The sequence below is a fragment of the Muntiacus reevesi genome, chromosome 20 (genome assembly GCF_963930625.1).
Source record: "Muntiacus reevesi chromosome 20, mMunRee1.1, whole genome shotgun sequence".
NCBI lineage: Eukaryota > Metazoa > Chordata > Mammalia > Artiodactyla > Cervidae > Muntiacus > Muntiacus reevesi.
In genome coordinates this window covers 14,322,419-14,344,913 of record NC_089268.1, presented here as the reverse complement: position 1 = coordinate 14,344,913, position 22,495 = coordinate 14,322,419, and the positions used below count along the sequence as shown (strand labels likewise).

General features: G+C 37.5%; 1 protein-coding gene across 1 annotated transcript in view; it reads left to right on the top strand.

Moving 5' to 3' along the window:
• BTBD9 (BTB domain containing 9) overlaps positions 1-22,495 on the top strand; it is a 398,742-nt gene that overhangs the window by 15,335 nt on the left and 360,912 nt on the right. Inside the window, exon 2 of the mRNA XM_065913307.1 lies at positions 19,982-20,193. Within this exon, the coding sequence (XP_065769379.1) occupies positions 20,009-20,193 (185 nt within the window). The 5' untranslated portion in view covers positions 19,982-20,008. The remainder of the gene's footprint in view (positions 1-19,981; positions 20,194-22,495) is intronic.

The window sequence follows — 22,495 nt, the reverse complement described above, 5'->3', positions numbered from 1 at the left end:
CTCATTTAGGAGGTAAAATTAAAAGGCTTGCTGATAAATTAGGTATGGGGGGTAAGGTTGAAGTAGATGTCATTCTGGTTTCCATAATTGGGTTCACAGAGCTGGGGAACATTGCCGAAGGGCAGGTTTTTTTAGTGGCAGAGAGATGTAGGGAGGACAAAGTGAATTTTGAAGTACTTTTGAGGTAACCAAGTAGAGATATAAACTAGGCAGAAGGATGTTGAGATCTGGAATTCAGGGAAGAGAGCTGTTAATATCTACATGGCCTTTTTGGGTTAATTTTGAGGGCTTAAATATGCTAGAAAGTGTATTAGCTACTGGGAATGTAAAGATGACTAAGAATTAATTCAGTATTTGTTGCATGAATTCATGTTATTACTCTCTGGAAGTCTGCTTACCAATAAGACAAATCACTAACAAGATCACTGGATGCTGTTGACGGGGGCAGAGATGGGGGAAAACAAGCTGATTTCAAAGCGCATAAAAGAGACACCTGACGACGATTGGCAGTATCAGTGGAGGCTGTTGAAGGGTGTGAGGTCTGTTCCTGAACCTCAAAAGAGCAGGCAAATTTAGTCAGATGAGGAAATATAAGAATTTCCAGTAGTAAAAGCTTGTTGTATGAGAGAAGACAATGAAATCTCAGAAGAGCCAACAGTTCCAAATCCCAGGCTTTCACTATAGGCTGGACACGTGGTGGGAAGGCAGCGTCTGTGCTTAAGTTGGGTGTTTCATGGTGGTGGTCTGGACTTCTGATGTAGCTGTTTTTGCTATGCAATCATTTTGGAAAGAGGGGAGAAGAGTGTTCAGTAGTTGGAACGGACTTCAGAGAACTTTAACCCTTTCTTCTCATTTACGAGTAAGGTTACCGGTAGCCAAGGAGTATACTTTGCTGATTCCTTGTTAGCAAATCTGTCTCCCGGTGTCTAAGCTAAGCTTCTTCAAACTGCTGCAGGAGTGGCCATGCCCTTTAACTGTGTGTTTCCATGTCCTCTGACATATTCATGTGGAAGAAAGTGTACTGGAAATACTCAGATGCTGCCGCTGAGTAGTGTGGATCTCCATGGGTGCTGTGTCTTTGGAAGAGAAACGCGAGATTCTCTCTGGACTGTCTGTGTTGGTGCCCTCTTTCCATTTTTTTTATCCACTTGTCTCTGTCCTTTTCCCCCTCATGTATTAGCGAATAATAATAATAGTATAGTGGAGTGATAATAGTGGTTAATACTGAACATTTATTATGTGTCAGGCACCATAGTAATTGTTTTACCTTACTTAATTCTACCAGCAGTCCTCTGGGATATTACTTTAGTACCACCACATTTTATAGAAGAAAACATGAAGGCTTAGAAAAACAAGACCTAGAAACCCACTGTGTCCAGGGTCACACAGTGATAAGTGGTGGTGCCGAGCTTTGAACTCGGGCAGAGTGACTCTGGATACTTTTTACTGCCTTTCCTAATACAGTTCATAAGCAGTTCTGCCAGGAGAAACATAATGTGAGCTACAAATGCAAGCTATGTTTGTAATTGAAGTTTTTTTAGTAGCCACGATGAAGGAAAGAAAAACAGGTCAAATTAATTTAGAGATATTTTTATTAAGCCCAGTATATCTAAAATATTGTCATTTCAACATCTCAGTGTGAAAAAATAAGTGAGATATCTTTGTAAGTCTTTGAAATACCATATTTATTTTATAGCATGTCTCAACTTGGACTAGCCATGTATTCAAGAGTTCAGCGACTAGCTACCATTTTGGTCAGTTCTACTCCAAGGGGGCAGGAAAGTGCATGAAAATTCTGTCCTGCTGAGTGGAGCCAGAGAGAGAGAGAACCTGCTGAAAAATCTGCAGATGAAACCAATGAAGAAGGCAGAGTGATAATTCCTGGGTCTTATCCAGTAAGCAGGGGCGAGTGGTGAAGAGTTTTCTCTCCTATTGCCCTGAAGCTAAATGAGGTATCTGTTTTTTCTTCCCACATTGAGACTCAGCATTTTCGTATGGTGTTATGGGTAGTTTCCATAGTGGTCTGATCCTTAAGCACTTTTGGGAATAAAGAGGCATTTGTGACTGGCCACCAGATGTTGGAATGTTGTTTCTATGGGAAAGACTTTAGAATTCTAAAGCTTATACATTAGTTGTTTTTGGAATGTCATCTTCTGTTAATTGTGAAAAGGGTAAGATTAGAGAATAAACTGTAGTGATCACTTGCTGTGTGATTGCTTTAAGTTACAGGTGTTATAGCACAGGAGAAAAGTAATTAGCTCTTTAAGTTTGTATTTATGGGTAATACTCATCACTTGTTACTTTCTTCACCTTGTAGCTAGCTAGACTACACCCAATTGCTTGTTGAGTTGAATATTAGCTGAGAAGCAAATATACCTGGAACTGAGCTGTGTGAATCATTTCCTCATGAACTTTTCATTCTTAAACACTTGCTTTCCCTCAGTCCTTCCCTTTAGAAAAAGCAACACGGGCTTATCCCAACAAACTAAATAATATTGGCGTGTAAAAACAACAGTCCTATCCTTCCTCTGTTCTGAGAATGCAGACCTGTGCACTAAAAAGCACGTCAACCAGTGTTTTATATTTTTGTGGATGGAAAAATAGAATAGTGATATAGCAACCAGAATGTTAACTCTCAGGACTATACTGTTGTTAATACTTGTTTACATTCTTGAAGTATCTATAGAGTTTACAATTGAAAAACCATAAATCACGAGACACTTAGGAAGAGAACACTAAAAATGGTGCTGCATAATAATTAAGTGTTTTAAGTTTTAGAATACTTGAAAAATATGAGAAACATCATGCAAAGTGTGATATGGGAATATAGCCTTGATTAGCAAAGTGGAAATTTGGAAACCAAACACCTGCTGAATATTAGAGGGAGGGAGAACTTCTTAATGAAAGCATTTGGTTGTAAACTGTTGAGAGAGATTTTTAAGATGAGCACATGTATTTTTATAATCAGCTCCTGAGAGTGACATGGAGTCCCAAGTTTGTGTATCCAACCTGTGCTTGGATCATTTCATTCCAGTGTGATATTTGTTTGTTGATTACTGTCCTTGTGGGATGCGAGAAAGACCTAGTCACTGCCCTCCAGGATTTTGTTTTAGCTTATGTTAGCTATTAAAAATCTCTTTATTTACTAAAAATCTGTTCCATCAGTGTTTGCTCTTTTCTTCTCAAATTACCTCTCAGAAAAGTACAGCAGGTCAGAAATCATCTATATCAGTGTTTTCATCCTTTTGTTTGGTGGCGAGTGCAAGGGGGAGGCTTCCTTTAGGTAAACAGGTATTTCATCACTTTTTAAAGGTTCCACTTCTTAAAATTTTTTGAAATATTTAAATAAAAGATAAATTGATCCTTGTTTTAAAAGAAGGAAACATCACAACAATGTAAAGCTGTTATACAACAATAAAAAAGAAAAAAGGATACTCTTCACAAGTACATTGAGTTTAAACTTAAACCTCCCCATTTATTCCCTTCCATCCCCTAACTCCCACCCTCTCCCAGGAGGTTACTTACTGCTGTTAATAGTTGGTGTGTGGCCTTGCAGTTCTTTTTTCCAATGTGTGTATTTACTTAATTTGTTCAGTAGATACTTAAGTGCCTTCTTAAATGTATACATACGCTTACATATATTTATATAGTTGAATCCTGTTGAACTAAAGCCTGTCCTCTTTATTTACTGTGTTTTGGAACTTGGGTCAGAACTTTTGATCTGTTCCTTTCTTATTATTGGCTGTATTGTATGAATGCATTGCAATTTATCACCCCCTCCCTCACCTTTCCGCTATTGCAAGCAATGCTAAATTAAATATTTTAGAAGCACAGTTGCTGGATTATAGGAAATACATATTTAAAAATTTGACAGATTGTGCTAAGCTAACCTCTAAAAAGCTGAACCAGTTTATATTTCCAACAGTCACATGAGGTCACTGATCCTACATATATGATTTAGTTATATAGAGATTTAGAACTTGAAGGGACCACAGAATGTGGCCTAACTCCATCCATTCCTTTTCTAAGATAGAAGATGAATCTCAGAGACTTGAAATGATTTGCCCAGATCTTACCCAGCAGAACTATGTCCCAGTTTCTGATCTGTGTTCCCTTGAAGGCCTCTTAGTTTAGACAGATTTAGACAGTGTGAGATTAGCTTAGACAGTGTGAGATTCTACCATACTGTTTGTCTGTTTCTGTTCCTTTTCTGTTGTTACTCAAAGCACACTTCCTTTTCAGTTTCACATTTTCTGATAGTGCCCTGAGCTTCTTGCCTTTGCCATTTTGTCTACATGGAACTTTTTTTATTTAATATCCTTAAAAAGCTGCCTTCTTCCATTATTTAAAGCCCTCCTTCTCCACAGGGTGTATGGGTTACTTTAGATTTACCCATAGGCATAGTACAGCAAAGGAAGAATTTTATGAACATTCCTTATCAGCAGCTGATGCCACCCTGTTAGCCAAGTAAAACATAAACTTCTTTTATAAACTTGGAGAAGGAAATGGATTGCAGGCATTTGTCTATTGCAGGATTTCTGCTACGTTTGATCATTTTATGTTTGTCAGATAATATGATGGCATTAAACTAAATGAACTCCATCTTAACATTAAACATTTTATTAGTTACAGTTTATTTTTTCTCTTAGAAATAACAGTAAGAAAGTAGTCTATTTATATAAAGTATAACTTGCATCTCCTCCTCTTGTGTTAATATAATTATTTCTAATTATATTCCTAAACATGTCTACATTGCTTCTCTTATAAAGGCATGGTCTTGGTAGCTTTTCTGGATGGGCTGTGAGAATTTGTGTCAGTGACATCCCAAGTTGGTACTGTGGTTGAGCTGGTGGCATGCCAAGATTATGACTTTAGGTAAAGAATCAACTGATGGAATTCTAAGAAACAGAACAGCCTTGATGCATATTTTGATGATGATAAAAGAGGTAGAATTCAGTATTAGATGTGAATTAAATTTGGCCTGTGAATATTGTTCAGAACTGAGAATAGCAGTCTAATCATAAGCTCATCAATTATTCAGTAGCATCTTGGGGGTGTTAGTGCACAGAATACAGAAAACCTATCTACTACCCTGTAGAGTTTTTGTTCTAAGACAGAAGGGGAGAAGCATGCATTATTCTTTTTTAATGCATTTTATTCTTCCACAGTGTGGGTGAAGTTTATATGTGCACCAGAAGAGTGCACATACAGGCAGGCCACATGGTTGTATATTCACGGGGGTTTGTGGAAGATCTGGGGTGGGATTAAGTTTGGATCATGAAAAGATCACAGTTTTACCGGAAAGTCCATTTTTTCCTGTAATTGTAAGAGATGTGAATTTCTTGAACTTTTGCCTAAATTTTGTGTTCCTAAAATGAATCATTTGCTTGATGTGTGTTATTCATCCCCTTATTCTCTGTATACACTATAAATCTGGCTTTGGCTGTAGAAGGGCTTCCCTGGTGACTCAGCTGGTGAAGAATCCGCCTGCAATGTGGGAGACCTGGGTTCAATCCCTGGGTTGGGAAGGTCTCCTGGAGAAGGGAATGGCTCCCCACTCCAGTTTTCTGGCCAGGAGAATTCCATGGACTGTGTAGTCCATGGGGTCACAAAGAGTTGGACAGGAACTGAGTGACTTTCACTTTCACTTGGCCTAAGCCATAGATTTGGGCCAGTGGGTCTTATTTTGGACAGTAACTATTAGACTACGTGAGGATCATTCTCTCTGAGTTTTATTCTTTCCTTTCATTGCAGTAGAGAATGGTGTGTTGGAGGAATAAAGACCATGCTCATAAAACCAAAGGAAGGGGTTATATGGGGAGGGGGGCAAAGGAAGGCTAGTATAGTTTGTGAACATGTCCTTTAGATTATGTGCTAGAATGGCAACAAATAAATTTGTAAATCAAGATTTTTAGGTGGACTGATTTCTCAGTTGATTTCTCAGTTGGTCTTTTTTTTTTTTTTTTTTTTCAGTTTTCTCAGAAGATAACCAGGATAGCAGGGTTTAACAAACTGCATCAAAGTATGCACAGCAGAACATTTTTATGACATCTACAAATGAAAAGCCAATTTCCTTTACCCAGACAATAATCCAAATGTTCACAGTAGCTTCACTACAAAGAAATTAAATTGTTGCAATTGGTGATTTCACTGCTTTAATGGGAGTTCATGCTATAATAACCTTTATTAATTAGGAAAATATCATATAATTTAAATCTGGGCAAGAATATTACAGACCCATAAGGTGCCACTGACGAAATTAAAAAGAAATGGCTGTCCTGTATTTTCAAATATTATTACAACTAATAACCTTTGTACTCACCATGACTTTTTCATTGTTTTTTTGGAGGGCTCTTGGTGCATATATTTTTCTGTTCCTAGTGTACAGTTCATATAATTTTCAATAGACTTGAGACCAATAAGGCTGATAACCCCAAAAAGGATAGTTATATAAACTCTGAGATCTATAAATGATAGCCACTTCTAAGAGTTGCAGTTTGTGACTTGTCATTTCCATCTTGCAGAGGGTTGTCTTATAGGGAGTTACACAGTGGCACAAACAAGAGCTGAGAGACAGGGTAGGTTGGTGACTGAATAACGTAGGTCTTTGGGTAATAGGTTAATAAAATCTGGTGGTGAGTGTCTGTACCTTTAGTCCCTTTCTGAAGCATAAACTCAAGAAGGTACTCTGTAGGGAAGAAAGAAGAAACAAGCTTCGATATTTGGGGAAACTTTAAACTGTAATATTAATGAAATGAAACTTGGGTCACTTGTTATTTTGTTTTAGGATACTTGATTTGAATGCTTTTGTTTGAAGGCATTTGGGAAAGATTGTTTTAATTAGAGACTGGATCTAGAGAAACTGAAGTACTGAATAGAAAATAAAAATAATACTGCAAATTATTGTATATATTGGGCCATTTTTGCTTTGGGAGTCTCAAATATTTTGTGATTGAATAATAGAGTAGCTTCTCGCAGCCACCACAGAATTAGATGTCATTGCCAAACTGAGCCAGGAGCATTGCCCAGTCAAGGAAAACGCTTCTTAAAATATGGCCTAAGGTCACTGGTAGGCCTTGATGAGAAAATACTGGCAAATGTCAGGGGATCTCATGGTCTTTGGTTTATATATCCTTTGGCATCTTATTAATGACCATACAAGGGAAACATTAAGAATATGCACAATGTGGCATTCATAAATCCATGTTAGAGTAATACTGGAGTTGATACAAGATTCTGATTTGGTGTTCTACTAAGAAGTCTGACTTAAGCAGTCTGTAGCAGCATTATAGAACTCCTATTCCACATGTGAACATGCATAAGTTAGAATTATTTTATATTTTTGAAAAGATACATATCACTGTTATGTAGAGCTGGTTGTTTTTCAAGTTGTTTCTGTTCTTCCCTTATAAATTGCTATTTAGTCTTGTCATTATCAATTTAATTTGTTACAAGTTGTTTACCTAGTTAACTATAGTGTATATTGATGCATATTTGTGTTAATAATATTCTTGGTCTATAATTTTTCAGTAGAGTTTTAAAACATTGTAGTTAAAAAAGTTGGACTGAAAAATGACACTGCCTTTTTTTTTTTTTTTTAACACCATGGCATATTTTACCTGGTCTGAATAGAGTGTATTTTAAAAAAAAATTTGAGAACTGGTGGTCTGAGGAGCTAGTTGGCAGGTCTAGTAGTCAGAGAATCATTTCTGACTTCTTCCATATTACTACAGCATAGCTCTAATAAGTTCAGAACTTTGACAGACTTTGGTTTAAATATGCTATTTATTGTCTTTGTCCTTGGACTTGTTGCCTAATCTTGTTTGTCCTTCAATTTTTCCTGTCTGTTAAATAAAAAAAACAGTATGTGCCTAATCTAATTGTTTGAATACCAGGTAGGATGGTGTGTGTAAAATGCTAAGGACTCTGCCTAGCTTATACTTAAGTCCTCAGTAATAGTAACCATTATTATTTGTTGTTGTTCTTGTTCAGTCGTATCCTACTTTTTTGTGACCACATTGACTATAACCCACCAGGCTCCTCTGTCCTTGGGATTTCCCAGGCAAGAATACTGGACTGGAGTAGGTTGCCATTTCCTTTTCTAAGGGATCTTCCCGACCGAGGGATGGAACCTATATCTCCTGCATTGCAGGTGGATTTTTTTTTTTTAACCACTGAACCACCTGGTATAGATAACCATTATTATTAGATAAGAAGTACTTTCTGTGTCCCTACTGCACAATTGTTAATTTGTTACTATTAGTAGATTGTTACTTTAGGTTTCTGCCTTTAGAATACATACATATATATATATATATATATATACACACACACACACACGAGCGTATACTATACTTGATCTACTATATGCTGTGTTAGTTTCAGGTGTGCAGCAGAGTGATGCAGCTGTACATTTACGTACATTTATTCTTTTTCAGATTCTTTACCCTATAAGTTATCACAGATGTTGAGTAGGGTTCCCTGTGCTATACAGTAGGTCCTTGTTATCTATTTTATGTATAGTAGTGTGTTTATGTTACAGAGAAGGCAATGGCACCCCACTCCAGTACTCTTGCCTGGAAAATCCCATGGACAGAGGAGCCTGGTAGGCTGCAGTCCATGGGGTCTCAAAGAGTCAGACACAACTGAGTGACTTCACTTTCACTTTTCACTTTCATGCATTGGAGAAGGAAATGGCAACCCACTCCAGTGTTCTTGCCTGGAGAATCCCAGGGATGCGGTCGCACAGAGTCTGACATGACTGAAGTGACTTAGCAGTAGCAGTGTATGTGTTAACCTCAAGTTCCTAATTTATCCCTTCCCCCTCACATTTCCACTTTGATAACCGTAAGTTTGTTTTCAAAATCTGTGAGTCTTTTTGTAAATAAGTTCGTTTGTATCATTTTTAAAAATTAAATTCCACATGAGTGATATCAGATGATATTTGTCTTTCTCTGACTGACTTCGCTTAGTATGATAATCTCTAGGTTCATCCATGTTGCTGCAAATGGCATTATTTTGTGTTTTTTTTTTTGAAGTGAAGTGAAGTTGCTCAGTCGTTTCTGACTCTGTGACCCAATGGGCCCTATCCATGGGATTCTCCAAGTAAGAATACTGGAGTGGGTTGCCATTTCCTTCACAAGATGGCTGAATAATATTCCATTGTATATATGTACCACATCTTCTTCCTCTGTCAATGGACGTTTGGTTGCTTCCATGTCTTGACTATTGAAAATAGTGCTTCAGTGAACTTTGGGGTGCATGTATCTTTTTGAAGTATTGTTTTCTCCAGATATATGCCCAGTAGTGGGATTGCTGGATCATTTGGTAGTTCTGTTTTTAGTTTTTCCTTTATTTTTAAGGAACCTCTGTACTGTTCTCCAAGGTGGTTGTACCAATTTGCATTGCCACCAACAGTGTAGGAGGGTTCTCTTTTCTCTACCCCCTCTCCAGCATTTAAAGTTTGTAGACTTTTTGATGATGGTCATTCTGACTGATGTGAGGTTATGCCTCATTGTAGTTTTGATTTGCATTTCTCTAAAAATTAATGATGTTGAGCATCTTTTCATATGCTTTTGGACCATCTGTATGTCTTCTTTGGAGAAATGGCTATTTAGATCTTCTGTCCATTTTTTTGATTGAGTTGTTTTTTGACAAAGAGCTGCATGAGCTGCTTATATAGTTTGGAGGCTAATCCCTTGTTGGTTGCTTCATTTACAGATATGTCTCCTAGTCTGTTTATGTCTTTTTGTTGTTGTTCATGATTTCCTTTGCTCAGCAAAAGCTATAAAGTTTAATTAGGTCCCATTTGTTTATTTTTGTTCTTATTTTCATTACTCTAAAACGTGAATCAAAAAAGATATTGCTACTATTTATGTCAAAAAGTATTCTGCCTATGTTTTCCTCTAAGAGTTGTATAGTGTCCAGCCTTAGTATTTAGGTCTTTGATCAGTTTTGAGTATACTTTTGTGTATAATGTTAAATAATTTTCTAATTTCATTCTTTTACATGTAACTGTCCAGTTTTTCAAGCACCGCTTATTGAAGAGACCACCTCTTCTCCATTGTATATTCTTGCCTCTTTTGTCATAGATTAATTGACCTTAGGTGCATGGGTTTATTTCTGGGCTTCCCATGCTGTTTCATTGATCTATATTTCTGTTTTTACTCCTGTACTGTACTGTTTTGGTTAGTGTAACTTTGTAGTATAGTCTGAAGTCATTTTAATGCCTTTAATAAGGAAGTTTGTTGTTAATAATAGAATATGTTTCAAATGATCTTGATAATTTCAAATTTGAGGGTTATTTTTATTGAAATATATTTTACATATAACTGTAAATTCAAGATGTACAGCATGTTGATTTACTACATTTATTGAATTATTTATTATAATATGATTGCTGTGATACAATAATTAGAACCTCTATCATGTTACATAATTATTTCTTTTTAGTGGTTAGAATAGTTAAGCTTTGGTCTCTTAACAAGTTTGACTATAATACAACATTGTTGTCTATGTTCACTATACTGTGTATTAGATCTCTAGGACTTATTGGGGGATAGGTCACCTTATAAAATCTGATTACTAGGAGTAGTTGTCATAATGGCTATTTTCTTGTTGTCTGCTTGTGTTGGCAATGTTATATTATCTTCAACCAGTGGTTTCCTTGCAGGAACCTTTTAAAATTCACTTATCATTTTGTGAGCAATAATTTAAACTATATAATTTTTGGTAAATTCAAGTAGCAGGCCCAGGCAAACCTGATATTTCCTTTGAACAAAGGAGGACAATTCCTTTTTGCTCATTTTTTTAGATTAAAAATATGTATCAGTATAAGTGTTAAGAGGGGCTTCCCAGGTGACTCAGTGGATAAAGAATCCTCCTGAAATGCAGGAGATGTAGGCCGATTCGAGTTCAGTCCCTGGGTCGGGAAGATCCCCTGGAAGAGGGCATGACAACCCACTCCAGTATTCCTCCCTGGAGAATCCCATGGACAGAGGAGCCTGGTGTGCTACAGTCCATAGGGTTGCAAAGAGCGGGACATGACTGAAGTGACTGAACACTCATGCAAGTGTTAAGATTTTTTCTCCAAATTTCTATGGTTTGTATTCCACTCTCCCTAGGATGTGAATACCCCATTTTAGAGAGCAGTTAGCTAATTATTTGAATATTAACTCTTATTCTGATACAGGAGCATAATAATTTTTTGTGTATGTTTTGGTATGATACCTATGGAAGATAAGTGTCTCTGACTTTCTACAAATCATAAACTCATGGTTAGTTCTAGTGTTGACTTTACTTGTCATCTAGTCCTACTTTCCTCAGTGGACAGTGAGTTCTTCAAAGGTAGCAGCTTGCTTTTATTAATCTTTGTGTTTGTATCACCTAGCACTGTATTGTAGTGAGAGCTCAATAAATCTCTTGTGAAATGAATTATATATAGCTCCAGAAACTAGTTTGTCCTTAGGCAAACAAGTGGTAAATAAATGTGGTAATTGGTAAATGGAATTACATACTCTGTCCATAAAATGATCTCATCAAATATTTTATGATACGGTTCCTTAGTGTTCCAAGCTGAGAAGATCTATAAATATTTATTTACAAACATAAAATCATAGAGTAATAAGAACTTGCAGCTGGACTGGATGTTAAAAACCATTTAATTTTTCCCAAAGAAAGACATTTCAGGAATCCCAAGACAAGAAAATGCCCATGAACTCCAGTCATATTTCTCACTGTAGCACTTTACTGCCTGATGCTGCTGCTCTTCTGCAAGGTTTAAAAATGGATCTGCAGAATATCAGAATCAAGGTTATACCTACCAGTATGGTCAGTCTACACCTGTTTATTCAAACTGTTGGATGACAAGGGTAGAGTATATATCAAAAGAAGTGAGGCATCCTTCCCATAAGAACGTAGACTGTGATTTTTTGTGAGTGTTTTAAGATGCAGACGGGACATTATTTATCTCCCCAAGCGATATTAATTTAAAGTTTAAGGATTACTACTTCAAATTACACACCACATGGGTACTAAGAGCAGAAAGAAATTGCTAAACCATATGCTTGTAAATACCATCTTTTTCCTCAAGAGAAAAATAATTTATCTTTTGCAATTAAAGAGCAGGTCTTTTTTCCCATAAAGTTCTTTCAGTCAAAAAATACATGGGGCACAGAGGACTTCCCAGGGGAGATTTAATACAGTGTTCAAGGACTCTTTGGCATCTCCACCTGGTGGAACTTTGGTCTTTGTCTATTTCCTGATTAAACTCTGGAGAGTAAACTTTAAGTTAAAAAATTATAGTAAACCCTGGTTAAAGAAAAGTTTGTAAACAGTTCTATTGGAAGTAACTTTTAAGTAAGAAGTTGATATTTAGGTTAGTGTGGTTGTTTCACAATTACAGCATTACAACATTGTAAACTACATATGGTGCTGTTGCTTTATTGATGGACATTGTTTCCTATTTTGGTGAGAACAAATGCGTGTGGGTTTTTTATTACATAATAAATAGTCAATAACCCTGAGAATTTTAGTACTGCAGCTTAGCAGTTTTTTTTCTTTTTAAATTCTGATGTGTTTGAGTCCAGGAAAGTTTAACCAACTACACACACAAAATAGGATAGTTTCTATACCACCATCCCTGGTAAATGAATTCATATGAAGTCTCAGAACCCTCAACTAGTAATTGTATATGATATCACAAATGGTACCATTTCCTCTCTTGGAGTAAGTCTCTGTTCCCCTTGCCTTCCTACATCTCTTTCCTCTTACCTTGAAGGAACAGCTTGAATGAATAGATTACCCTTGCTCTATCCTGTGACCGTCAGCAAGTTTAGACTCTGGGACTGTCAACAGGAGCAAATTTCAGACCACTTTGTTTGCATGCAAGAAATTATGCTGCAAATTGAGAAAAGTCATACTGAAAATCTCTTAAAGTAAAGACGTTTATTTGGGATGTATCAGACAGAGTCCTAGTAGGCTATGCTACCCAGGTATCTGATATTCATTACTTTTTGCCTGTCTTAATGTAAATGAACTTTTTGTCCTTGACTTCAAATTGTTAATTATTTTTTACTTGTAGTATAATATATAATCCCTCTGTTTACCATTCTTAGTCACTAAGTCAGGTACTACTGGATGTGGCAAATTAGAACACTTACTGTCTTATACAAAAACCAATTTAATTTGTGATTTTAGTGACCAAAGTTATTGAAATATTTGTGTATAGTTTTATTACAATAGAACGTGAATGTTATACAAATTTTAAACGTTACCAAAATAGATTTTATGCTATGTAAAATTTTTCCCATAGCCCAATGGTTAATCCATTGGGTTAACCCTTGTTAACAGTTTGGTGTGTGCTTTTTATGTGTTTAACAAAATAAGGTTATATTATTGTTTTGCAGCTTACCTTTTTGCATGTAAACACATATTTAAGATTTTTCAATGTCAATAAGGTATTTAACTTTATTTTTTAAAATCACTGTATAATATTCCATTGTGTAGACTTATCCAGTTCCCATTAAATGGGCATTTAAAGTTTTTTTTTTACAGTTACAGAAAGTGCTGAAGTTGACATCCTTATGTAATTAGTTTTGTGCTCTTGTGTGAATGTCCAGCTTACTTTTTTCAAAATGGCTAGCCAGAATTTTTTATTGAATTATATTTTCTCCCACTGAATTGAGTTACTACATTTATATATATAAAAACACACACATACACACTAAGTCTGTTGTTGTTGTCATTCACTTGCTAAGTGGTGTCTGACTCTTTGCACCCCCACAGACTGTAGCACATCAGGCTCCCCTGTCTTCTACTATCTCCCCAAGTTTGCGCAAATCCATGGCCATTGAGTCAGTGATGCTGTCTAATCATCTCATCCTCTGCTGCCCCCTCTCCTTTTGCCTTCCGTCTTTCCCAGCATACTGAATACCTGTGTATATTTGGGTTTATTTCTGGACTAATGTTTCAATGACCTATCTCTCTATTATGACATTGCTTAATTGTTCTAATTTATGATTTGCTTTCTCATCCAGTACACTGGCCTCCTTTCATTGCTCTTCTTTTTTAGAGTATATGTGAAATCACACATTTATTCTTTCAGATAAACTTGTTTACCCCAATTTACTTTAAAAACTCAGTTGTGATTCTGATCATGATTACTTTTAATTCCTGTATTAATTAGAACATTCTCTCAGCTTTAAAAATCTCTCGATAAATATAAAATTCTCATTTTTCCTTCTCAGTTTACTAATATGTTTGCCCATTTGTCAAATTATTGTTTTTAACTGTGTATTCCTACCAAGAACATTTTAGTGAATTTTGTTTTCTGCTGCTAAAGCTTTGTTTTTGTTAACAACATGAAGTACAATGAAATATCAAATATTCTTTTCTGTAGGGTGATTTAGAGATGATTGGTATCTTTACAACATCTCCAAACACAGTATGTCTTTTCATTTATTTTTCTTAAATTCCTCAGAAGAGTTTTATAACTTCCTTTACATGTTCTATGAGTTTACTCCTAGATATTGCAGTTATAGATTGCAGATCTCTCCCTTCATATTTTCTATGTGGTTGTCTCATATTTTCTATCTGGTTGTTTTGGACATGAAAGGATACTGTATATTTTCATATACAGTTGACTTTTGAACAATACAACGGTTGGGGTGCCTACCCTCCGCACAGTTGAAAATTCAACTGTAATTAGCCTTCCATGTCTGAGGTTCCTCTGTATCCTCTGATGCTATCCATTTGAGGATCCACAGTTGTGGCTTATGTAGTACTGTGACATTTACTATTGAAAAAAATCCAAGTATAAGTGGACTCATGCAGTTCAAACCCATGTTCAGGGGTCAACTATAATAATTTTATGTGTTCACCTTAGTGAACCTTGATTATTTTCTCACATTTTTTTTCAGTTGATTCTCATGGATTTTTTTCATGTAGACGATGAGATTATCAGCAAGTAATGTTTACTTTGCTTGTTTGTTTCCTAACCCATTTACCTTGAACTTTCTTAATTGCATCGTCTTTTGCCTCTGAAAAATGTTAATAATTGTCTTATTTCCCAGCTTTCTAGGGATGTCTCTAGTGTTTTTATCATTAATAGTTTCTTATATCTATTATCCCTGAAGAAGGCAATGGCTACCCCCTCCAGTATTCTAACCTGGAGAGTCCCATGCACAGAGGAGCCTGATGGGCTACAGTCCTTGGGGTCACAGAGTCAGACACGACCGAGTGACTAAGCACACATATCTATTATAGTTAGGATGTGTGTATAAAGTTAAGGAAGTATTCATTTATTCCTATTCAATTAAAACTTTTAAAATAAACTTCTTAATGATTGTTTAAAAAGGGATTTTAGCTTTTATTGAGCTAATACATGATTTTTTTCTCCTTTAATCTTTTAATGACAGTTATTTTTGCTCATATTCATATCTTTCTTGGAATTGACCAACTTTGTCATGACTCCTTTTGCTTAATTCTGTTTTCCAATATTATACATAGGATTTTTTCATTTTTACTAATTTCTGAGTGTGTGATGTGATCACGTCTTCTTGTCAGGGTTAAATTGGCTTCATAGCGAGAAGTGGAAAACTCATATGCACAGGAATAGTTTAAATAACACTGTAATCATCTGATCCTTAAAGTTTTGAAGAAACCTGTCCATGAAACGGTTTGGATCTAGCAGACTGGGAGGTCAGGGGTTAGGGATTCATTTAGGCAGATGGGGTAGGTTATTTACTTCTTTCTTCTATCCAAGTCTAAGGTTAAATTAGTGTATCAGATAGGCTTTTGGGCGCCTTCTTTCCAGCGCTTGTCTGTACCAGCAGCTCTCATTTAGCGCCCTGAGTATTGAGTCTCTAGGAAGCTTCTCGGTGGGGAGCGTGCTGTCAGAGTTTCCTGGGGGAATTTAGCACATTCAGTGTAACTCCACTGGGAGAGGGTCCTTAAAAGTTTGTGTCTAGTTTCCCCCAGACTTTGCCACATGTACTTTTTCAAAACCTTTGCTGATTTTGCTTGGAATTTTTTTTTTGGGGGGGGGGGGCTGTAATAAATCACATCCATATGCTGAGTCATGAAAATCATTTCATCTGACAAGACAAAGCAGTGGTAGTAAAATGCAGTGACAGAGTTCTAAAATGCAACTTAAAAAAATGTACTATAACTTCATCTTTACAGGTATTGAAATAATTTCACGGAAGTTAGAACACTTGTCAGAGACCACATATGTTGTTAGTAGCAGAAGAAGTATTATTATTAAAGTAAAAGAAATATGTCAGTAAATAGTTTTACTCCATGAGCTTTAATTTTTTCTTAATTTTATTTATCAAATTTAAATTGATGTTTTAAAATGCTAACTTTATTGATGTGTGGCTTTTAAAACATGCTTTTTTTTTTTTAATGGCAAGTGGATGAATCCAAGCTGTCACTTCATGGATAAGCTAGGGCGTTGGACGAAAATATTTTGTGCATACAAGCCATGGCACTGGTAACTGGGTTAGCATCATTTGCCTCTTTACATTAAGATTTAAAGTGGAATCATATCCTAAAGAAATTTTCTCAGCATAAATTTTGTTTGTATATTTATGTACCTGAGAAGGGATGTGAACCTAGAATAGTGGAGTCTAAATAAATGAGTGTTTTCTAGGCCAAGCATTAGAATCACTTCAGAATAGTGGCCAACTGAATCAGAATTTCTGGTGGGTGGAGCTCAAGCATCTTTGTTTTTTAAGCTCCTCAGTGACTCCTGATGTGGCAAGCTTCATTGAGAATCACTGGTCTAATTAAAATTATTTCTGTATGCCAATGAAAATTATTGTTTTATTAAAATTTCTTTACTAAGTGTCTGTTTTGTATACACAACAATCTTTGCTTCCTGCCTCCAGTTGGAAAAGCATAATTGGAATGTAAATTTAGCAAAATGAAGTTTTACATATTAAGAAGTACAAATCTGGAGAACTTATTAAAATAGATATTTATATATGTAGTATTAAAGTTTATTATGTATCAGTTGAGGAATTATAAATTTACCTTTGAGCTAGTTAACCAAGAATCTATCATTGTCCATCAGGAGTCATTAGTTAATCATTTGAGACTCACAGATAACCTAGATATAATTTTAAGATAGTATACCAGAGAACATATTCATTGGTTATGTACATGGGATCCCTTCTGCTAGGGTAAACATCTATTTTGTTTGGAGTCATGCACCATCATTGAACTATTGGATAGTGTTGTGACAGTTCTTGTTGAAGGAGAATGGGATTTTGAAATCAGCTACCAGTGGGTTTTAGAATTTTATGACTGACATAGGAAATGACCATGCTATTTTGAACATTGTTTGGATAACCAAGCCAGAAATAAAAGAGCAAAAGCAGTCTGATCCTTTATGTAGAGTATAGTCAGTCCTTGATTGTTTCTTAGAGCAGGGATGGCAAACTATAATCTGAGGGTTAATTCTAGCCCTTTTCTGTAACTAGTTTTATTGGAGCAAAGCCATGTTCATTCATTTACTTGCTGTCTATGGCTACTCATGATAGATTTGAATGGTTGTGACAGAGGCTATATGGCCTACAAAGCCTAAAATATTTACTCTCTGACCCTTTGCAGAAAGTTTGCCAACTTCTGTGTTAGACTGTTGTATCACATATCAGGGGATTGAATTTCACATGTTCTGGGGACACTCCTAAATGGATCCTTTTAAGCCGAATTTGGTCCTAAAAACACAGGTGACTGGAGATGATCCACTTTTTAGGGCTTTCAAATGTAGGTTGTGGTTGAGGGAGAGGGATTTGCCCTGAGAATGAGTATGCTGCTAGCCCTCTGGTAGTCCTGCTAGGGGCCAGAAGCTTCTCTTACTTAGCTGGGTGGGTGTTTCCTTGCCTAACTCATCCTCTGTGTTCCTCTGCATCACACTCCTTGTGCTGTTCCCTCAGTTGGGAGAGGGCATGGAGTAGCCGGTAACTGGGGACACTGGACTGTGAGGGTATTCCACTACAGGCTCTGGAGAGAAAGACAATTTCTTCACATAGCTTGTTTCATTTTTTAGCCTTAAAAGTATTTTTATTTATTTCTGGCTGTGCTGGGTCTTTGATGCTGTGTGGGCTTTTCTCTAGCTGCAGTGAGTGAGGGCTCCTCTCTAGTCGCGGTGCTCGGGCTTCTCGTCGTGGCGGCCTCTTTTGGTGCAGGGCGCAGGCTCTTGGGCACGCGCGCTGCAGGAGTCGCGGTGCTCGGGCTCCGGAGCGCAGGCTCAGCAGTCCTGGGCGCAGGCTCTCGGGCACGCGCGCTGCAGGAGTCGCGGTGCTCGGGCTCCGGAGCGCAGGCTCTCGGGCACGCGCGCTGCAGGAGTCGCGGTGCTCGGGCTCCGGCGCGCAGGCTCAGCCGTCATGGGCGCAGGCTCTCGGGCACGCGCGCTGCAGGAGTCGCGGTGCTCGGGCTCCGGAGCGCAGGCTCAGCCGTCATGGGCTCAGGCTCTCGGGCACGCGCGCTGCAGGAGTCGCGGTGCTCAGGCTCCGGAGCGCAGGCTCAGCAGTCATGGGCGCAGGCTCTCGGGCACGCGTGCTGCAGGAGTCGCGGTGCTCGGGCTCCGGAGCGCAGGCTCAGCAGTCCTGGGCGCAGGCTCTCGGGCACGCGCGCTGCAGGAGTCGAGGTGCTCGGGCTCCGGAGCGCAGGCTCAGCAGTCATGGGCGCAGGCTCTCGGGCACGCGCGCTGCAGGAGTCGAGGTGCTCGGGCTCCGGAGCGCAGGCTCAGCAGTCATGGGCACAGGCTCAAGTTGCCCTGGGGCAGGGATTCCAGGACCAGGGATTGAACACGCGTCCCCTGCATTGGCAGGTGGATTCTTTACCTCTGAGCCACCAGGGAAGCGTCACATACCGTGTTGACAGTGAACCTGGATGTGGAAGTGTAAAGATTAGGAGTGGCTTAATCTTTAATCCTGGTACAAGCAGAGAGTTCAAGAAGGTGTGGAGGAGGAGGGTCTAGTGGAGACAGCGTATCTGACTCAATTCTAGTTTTAGATACACTTCTGAGCTGTCTCACTTCTGAGCTGTCAACCACATCGTCACTTCAGACACCTGCACTCTAGTGAGGGCTCTCATCCACTTGCTGGGTTACTTATATCTGGGAAGTACTACCTGCAAGTACAGTAGATATTTAAGAATATAACCATTTTTAGCTTTCGAAGATAATTACTCCCCTTTCTAATATGTAAAGCTGTTAATCAAGTTTTAAGCTTTTTATTTTCAGTTGCATTTGTAGAAAAGAAAAGCAAGGAAGTGAGAGTAAATGTAATGACGTTGTGATAAACACAGGCTACCTGATTATCAGGGAGAAGAATTTGAACTGGAAGTTACAGTCTTCAGAAAAATCCTGGAATTTTTCTTTCTTAGAGAGAGGTTAGGATGCTTACTACAATCTTCCATTAATAAATGTCCATTTATTTTTGTGACTTCAGAAAATTATAATCTTTTAATAAAGTACTTAAGATGGTTTCAGATCAAAACTTCTGTAATTATTTGAAATCGGATTTAGTTTATTCTGTTTGTGATTTAGGTCTAGATCTATGCCTGAATGAGTTTTCCACTGGGTCTAGCTAGTTATACCCACCTTAGTAAATACAACTATACTAAAAGAGAACTCTTCTGGTTGTTGATTTTCTTTTTCCTGAGATACTGAGAAATAAGGGATTTGAACACAATTTGAACACAGTTTTCTAGATTGTGATGGATCCAAGTGCTGTTAATGTTTGAAAAGCCTAGAGTTTTAGTGTGATAAGGTGGTGAGGATAGTGGAGGTGATGGAAATAGACTGAACTACTTCCCAGAATAGATGGGTTAATAGAGATACCAATGATGATGATAAAATCACTCTCTTTTGTGATTTTTTAGAAAATACATTTTTACCTATCTGTGTTTATAGTATGTGACTTTTGAAGTGTACTCCCCTCTCACTAACTCTCATCCCTTCTTTGTATAATAGATCAACGACTATCATCAGTTCTACAAGATGAGTAACAGCCACCCTCTTCGCCCCTTTACTGCAGTGGGGGAGATTGACCATGTGCACATTTTGTCTGAACATATTGGTGCCTTGTTGATTGGGGAAGAATACGGCGATGTCACGTTTGTTGTGGAAAAGAAACGTTTTCCTGCCCACAGGGTAATTTTAGCAGCAAGGTGCCAATATTTTCGGTAAGTGTATATTACTTTTTGAAGATACAAGTCACTTGTAGAAAACACTGGTATTTTCCACTCTATGAAAAATATGTAACAAAACAACAAATTCTAGCAGTCATTCAGTTGAACATCTATAAACAGTTCTTCTTTGTTGACTTTTTGTTATATTTTTGAAAATTACCTTTTCCTTTCAGGAGTTATCATAGGGTTGGAAGGCTTCTCAGGCTGGACTGTACCCCATCAGTCATTTTCCAGTTTCTCAACAATATTTCTCAGGCTGAGTTTTCTTTCCCCTTACCCTCTCCTCACAGTTGATGACTTATGAAACTGATTTATTGGCAGATAGGCCTCTTGTTTTATAGGCAGAATGACCTTTGGACTTGCCAATGAACATGTAAACCTCTTGGTTTCAGATCACTGAGGTCTAGGACCTATATGTAACTCAACAGATCTATCTCTGAGACATGTAATTTGACAACTCCAAAGTAAAGGAAACTTAAATATTTACTGAGACCAAGTTTCATAGTTATATTAGCACTAAAACTAAACAAAATGTTAATTTATGTAGAAAGCATACTTGTACTTATACGTAGCTATTATATGTTACTTAGACCCCTAATTTCCAGGATTATAAATATTAAACTGAGGTCTAATTACTCTCTATGTTACCTAATGTTAGTTAAAAGGGAATCATTGCTGAATTATTGACTGGTAATATATTGTTGAAAAATCCGTAGAGTCCATATCCATGAAATCATGGATTTACCTGTGAAACTTGATATCTAAAAATTGAGATGTGGAAGGCATGAAGAAAATTTCACTTACCTTCTAGTGAAAACTGCAGTCTGATATTATTTACGATTATAATTAACTGAGACAGCAAAACCGACACCTGGAGTCACACACATTGTAGCAGAGTGTGTTTCTTGGAAATATTTACTCTTTAGCTAGAACTCTTACTATAGTGCTTTATAAACATGTTTAGGACATTCTATCTTGTACATATAAAATGCCAACATAGAGGCAGCCAGGAGCTTAGAGACAAGAGGAATCTGTTAAGAGTTCTAGCTAACATGCTCCTATCAAGCTGAGGCAGCTGGCCTTGGTCTTGTCATTATTTTTACCAGTCTGTCCTCTGTATACTTTTGTATCTCTCTTTTCTTTCTTCCATTCGTTACCATTAAAGTGTCTTATGAGAGTCCAGTCTTTATTAAGTTAGAACTTTTCAGCCTTAGGTTTAGTATTTATTACTATTATATATCTTTCCTCTTTCAAAAGAATTTGAGACAACTGTATCTGGGTATCTTTTAGGTGATCAGTATATTCTTAAAAGAAACTCAAGTATTCTTAGACATTTGAAGAGCATATTGAATGAATGGAATACACTCCCCTCACTTACTGACCTTGTTCTTGCTGTCTCTTTGTGGGTATTGGACCTTTATAATATCTGGTGGCTCCCTAGGCTAAACTCAGTCATTACCAATGCCAGCTTAGACTGATTCTCGTTGCTGATACTGTTCTTGTGCAAAGGAAAGTTAACTGTTAGCCATCTGGAGAGGCCTTATGAGTGTGGTCGTAGAGCCTATCCAGATAATTTCCAGATAAGGACAAACTAACTGTACCAGAGGGAACCTTCCACAGGCTGGGGGTTCATATTTAAGACTTCCCAGGAGTCCTTGTCAAAACCACTTTTAAAGCATTGAGAATTCAAGTAAGTACCATGGATCACACTGGAGTGAGAATAGATCTTGGCATGATCTCCCCAAGAAAGTGTTCTTTAATCTGTTAATAGTAACTTTAAGGTCGTTGATTAAATGTGCTCTGGATTAATGGAAACCTTCACAAGTGTTTTTAGGCAGAGTATAACCCAGTGAAGAAGTATGCTCAAAATATTCATGAATCTTTTGGTGGGTAATTTCAGCTGTTTCTTTGAGGCAAACAAGAATGTCCTGTCCTGCTTGTCCGGGGGAGGGTGGGAGGAGTTCTAGGCAAGCGTGAGGGGACACTTTGAAATGCTAGTCCTGCTCTGAGAATCACAGGAGAGAGGGGATCTCTCTTTGCTCCCTCATTCTCTTGCTGTCGCTCTTTCACGTTTTCTTTATCACCCATTTCATTACTCTTCCTTTTCTGCACTCTTCCTGTGTTCTTTGCTGATGGATGGAAGCTTTGATTGGTTCATATCATTTCCCCTAGAGTAATAGAGGTAGAAATTAAAATTTATTACCTGACTGGATTGTCTGCTTTTTTATTATTTAAGTGAACAGATAAGCGATAATGTGGGGATTTTGTTTTAATGTGAAAAAAACTGAAAGTATTA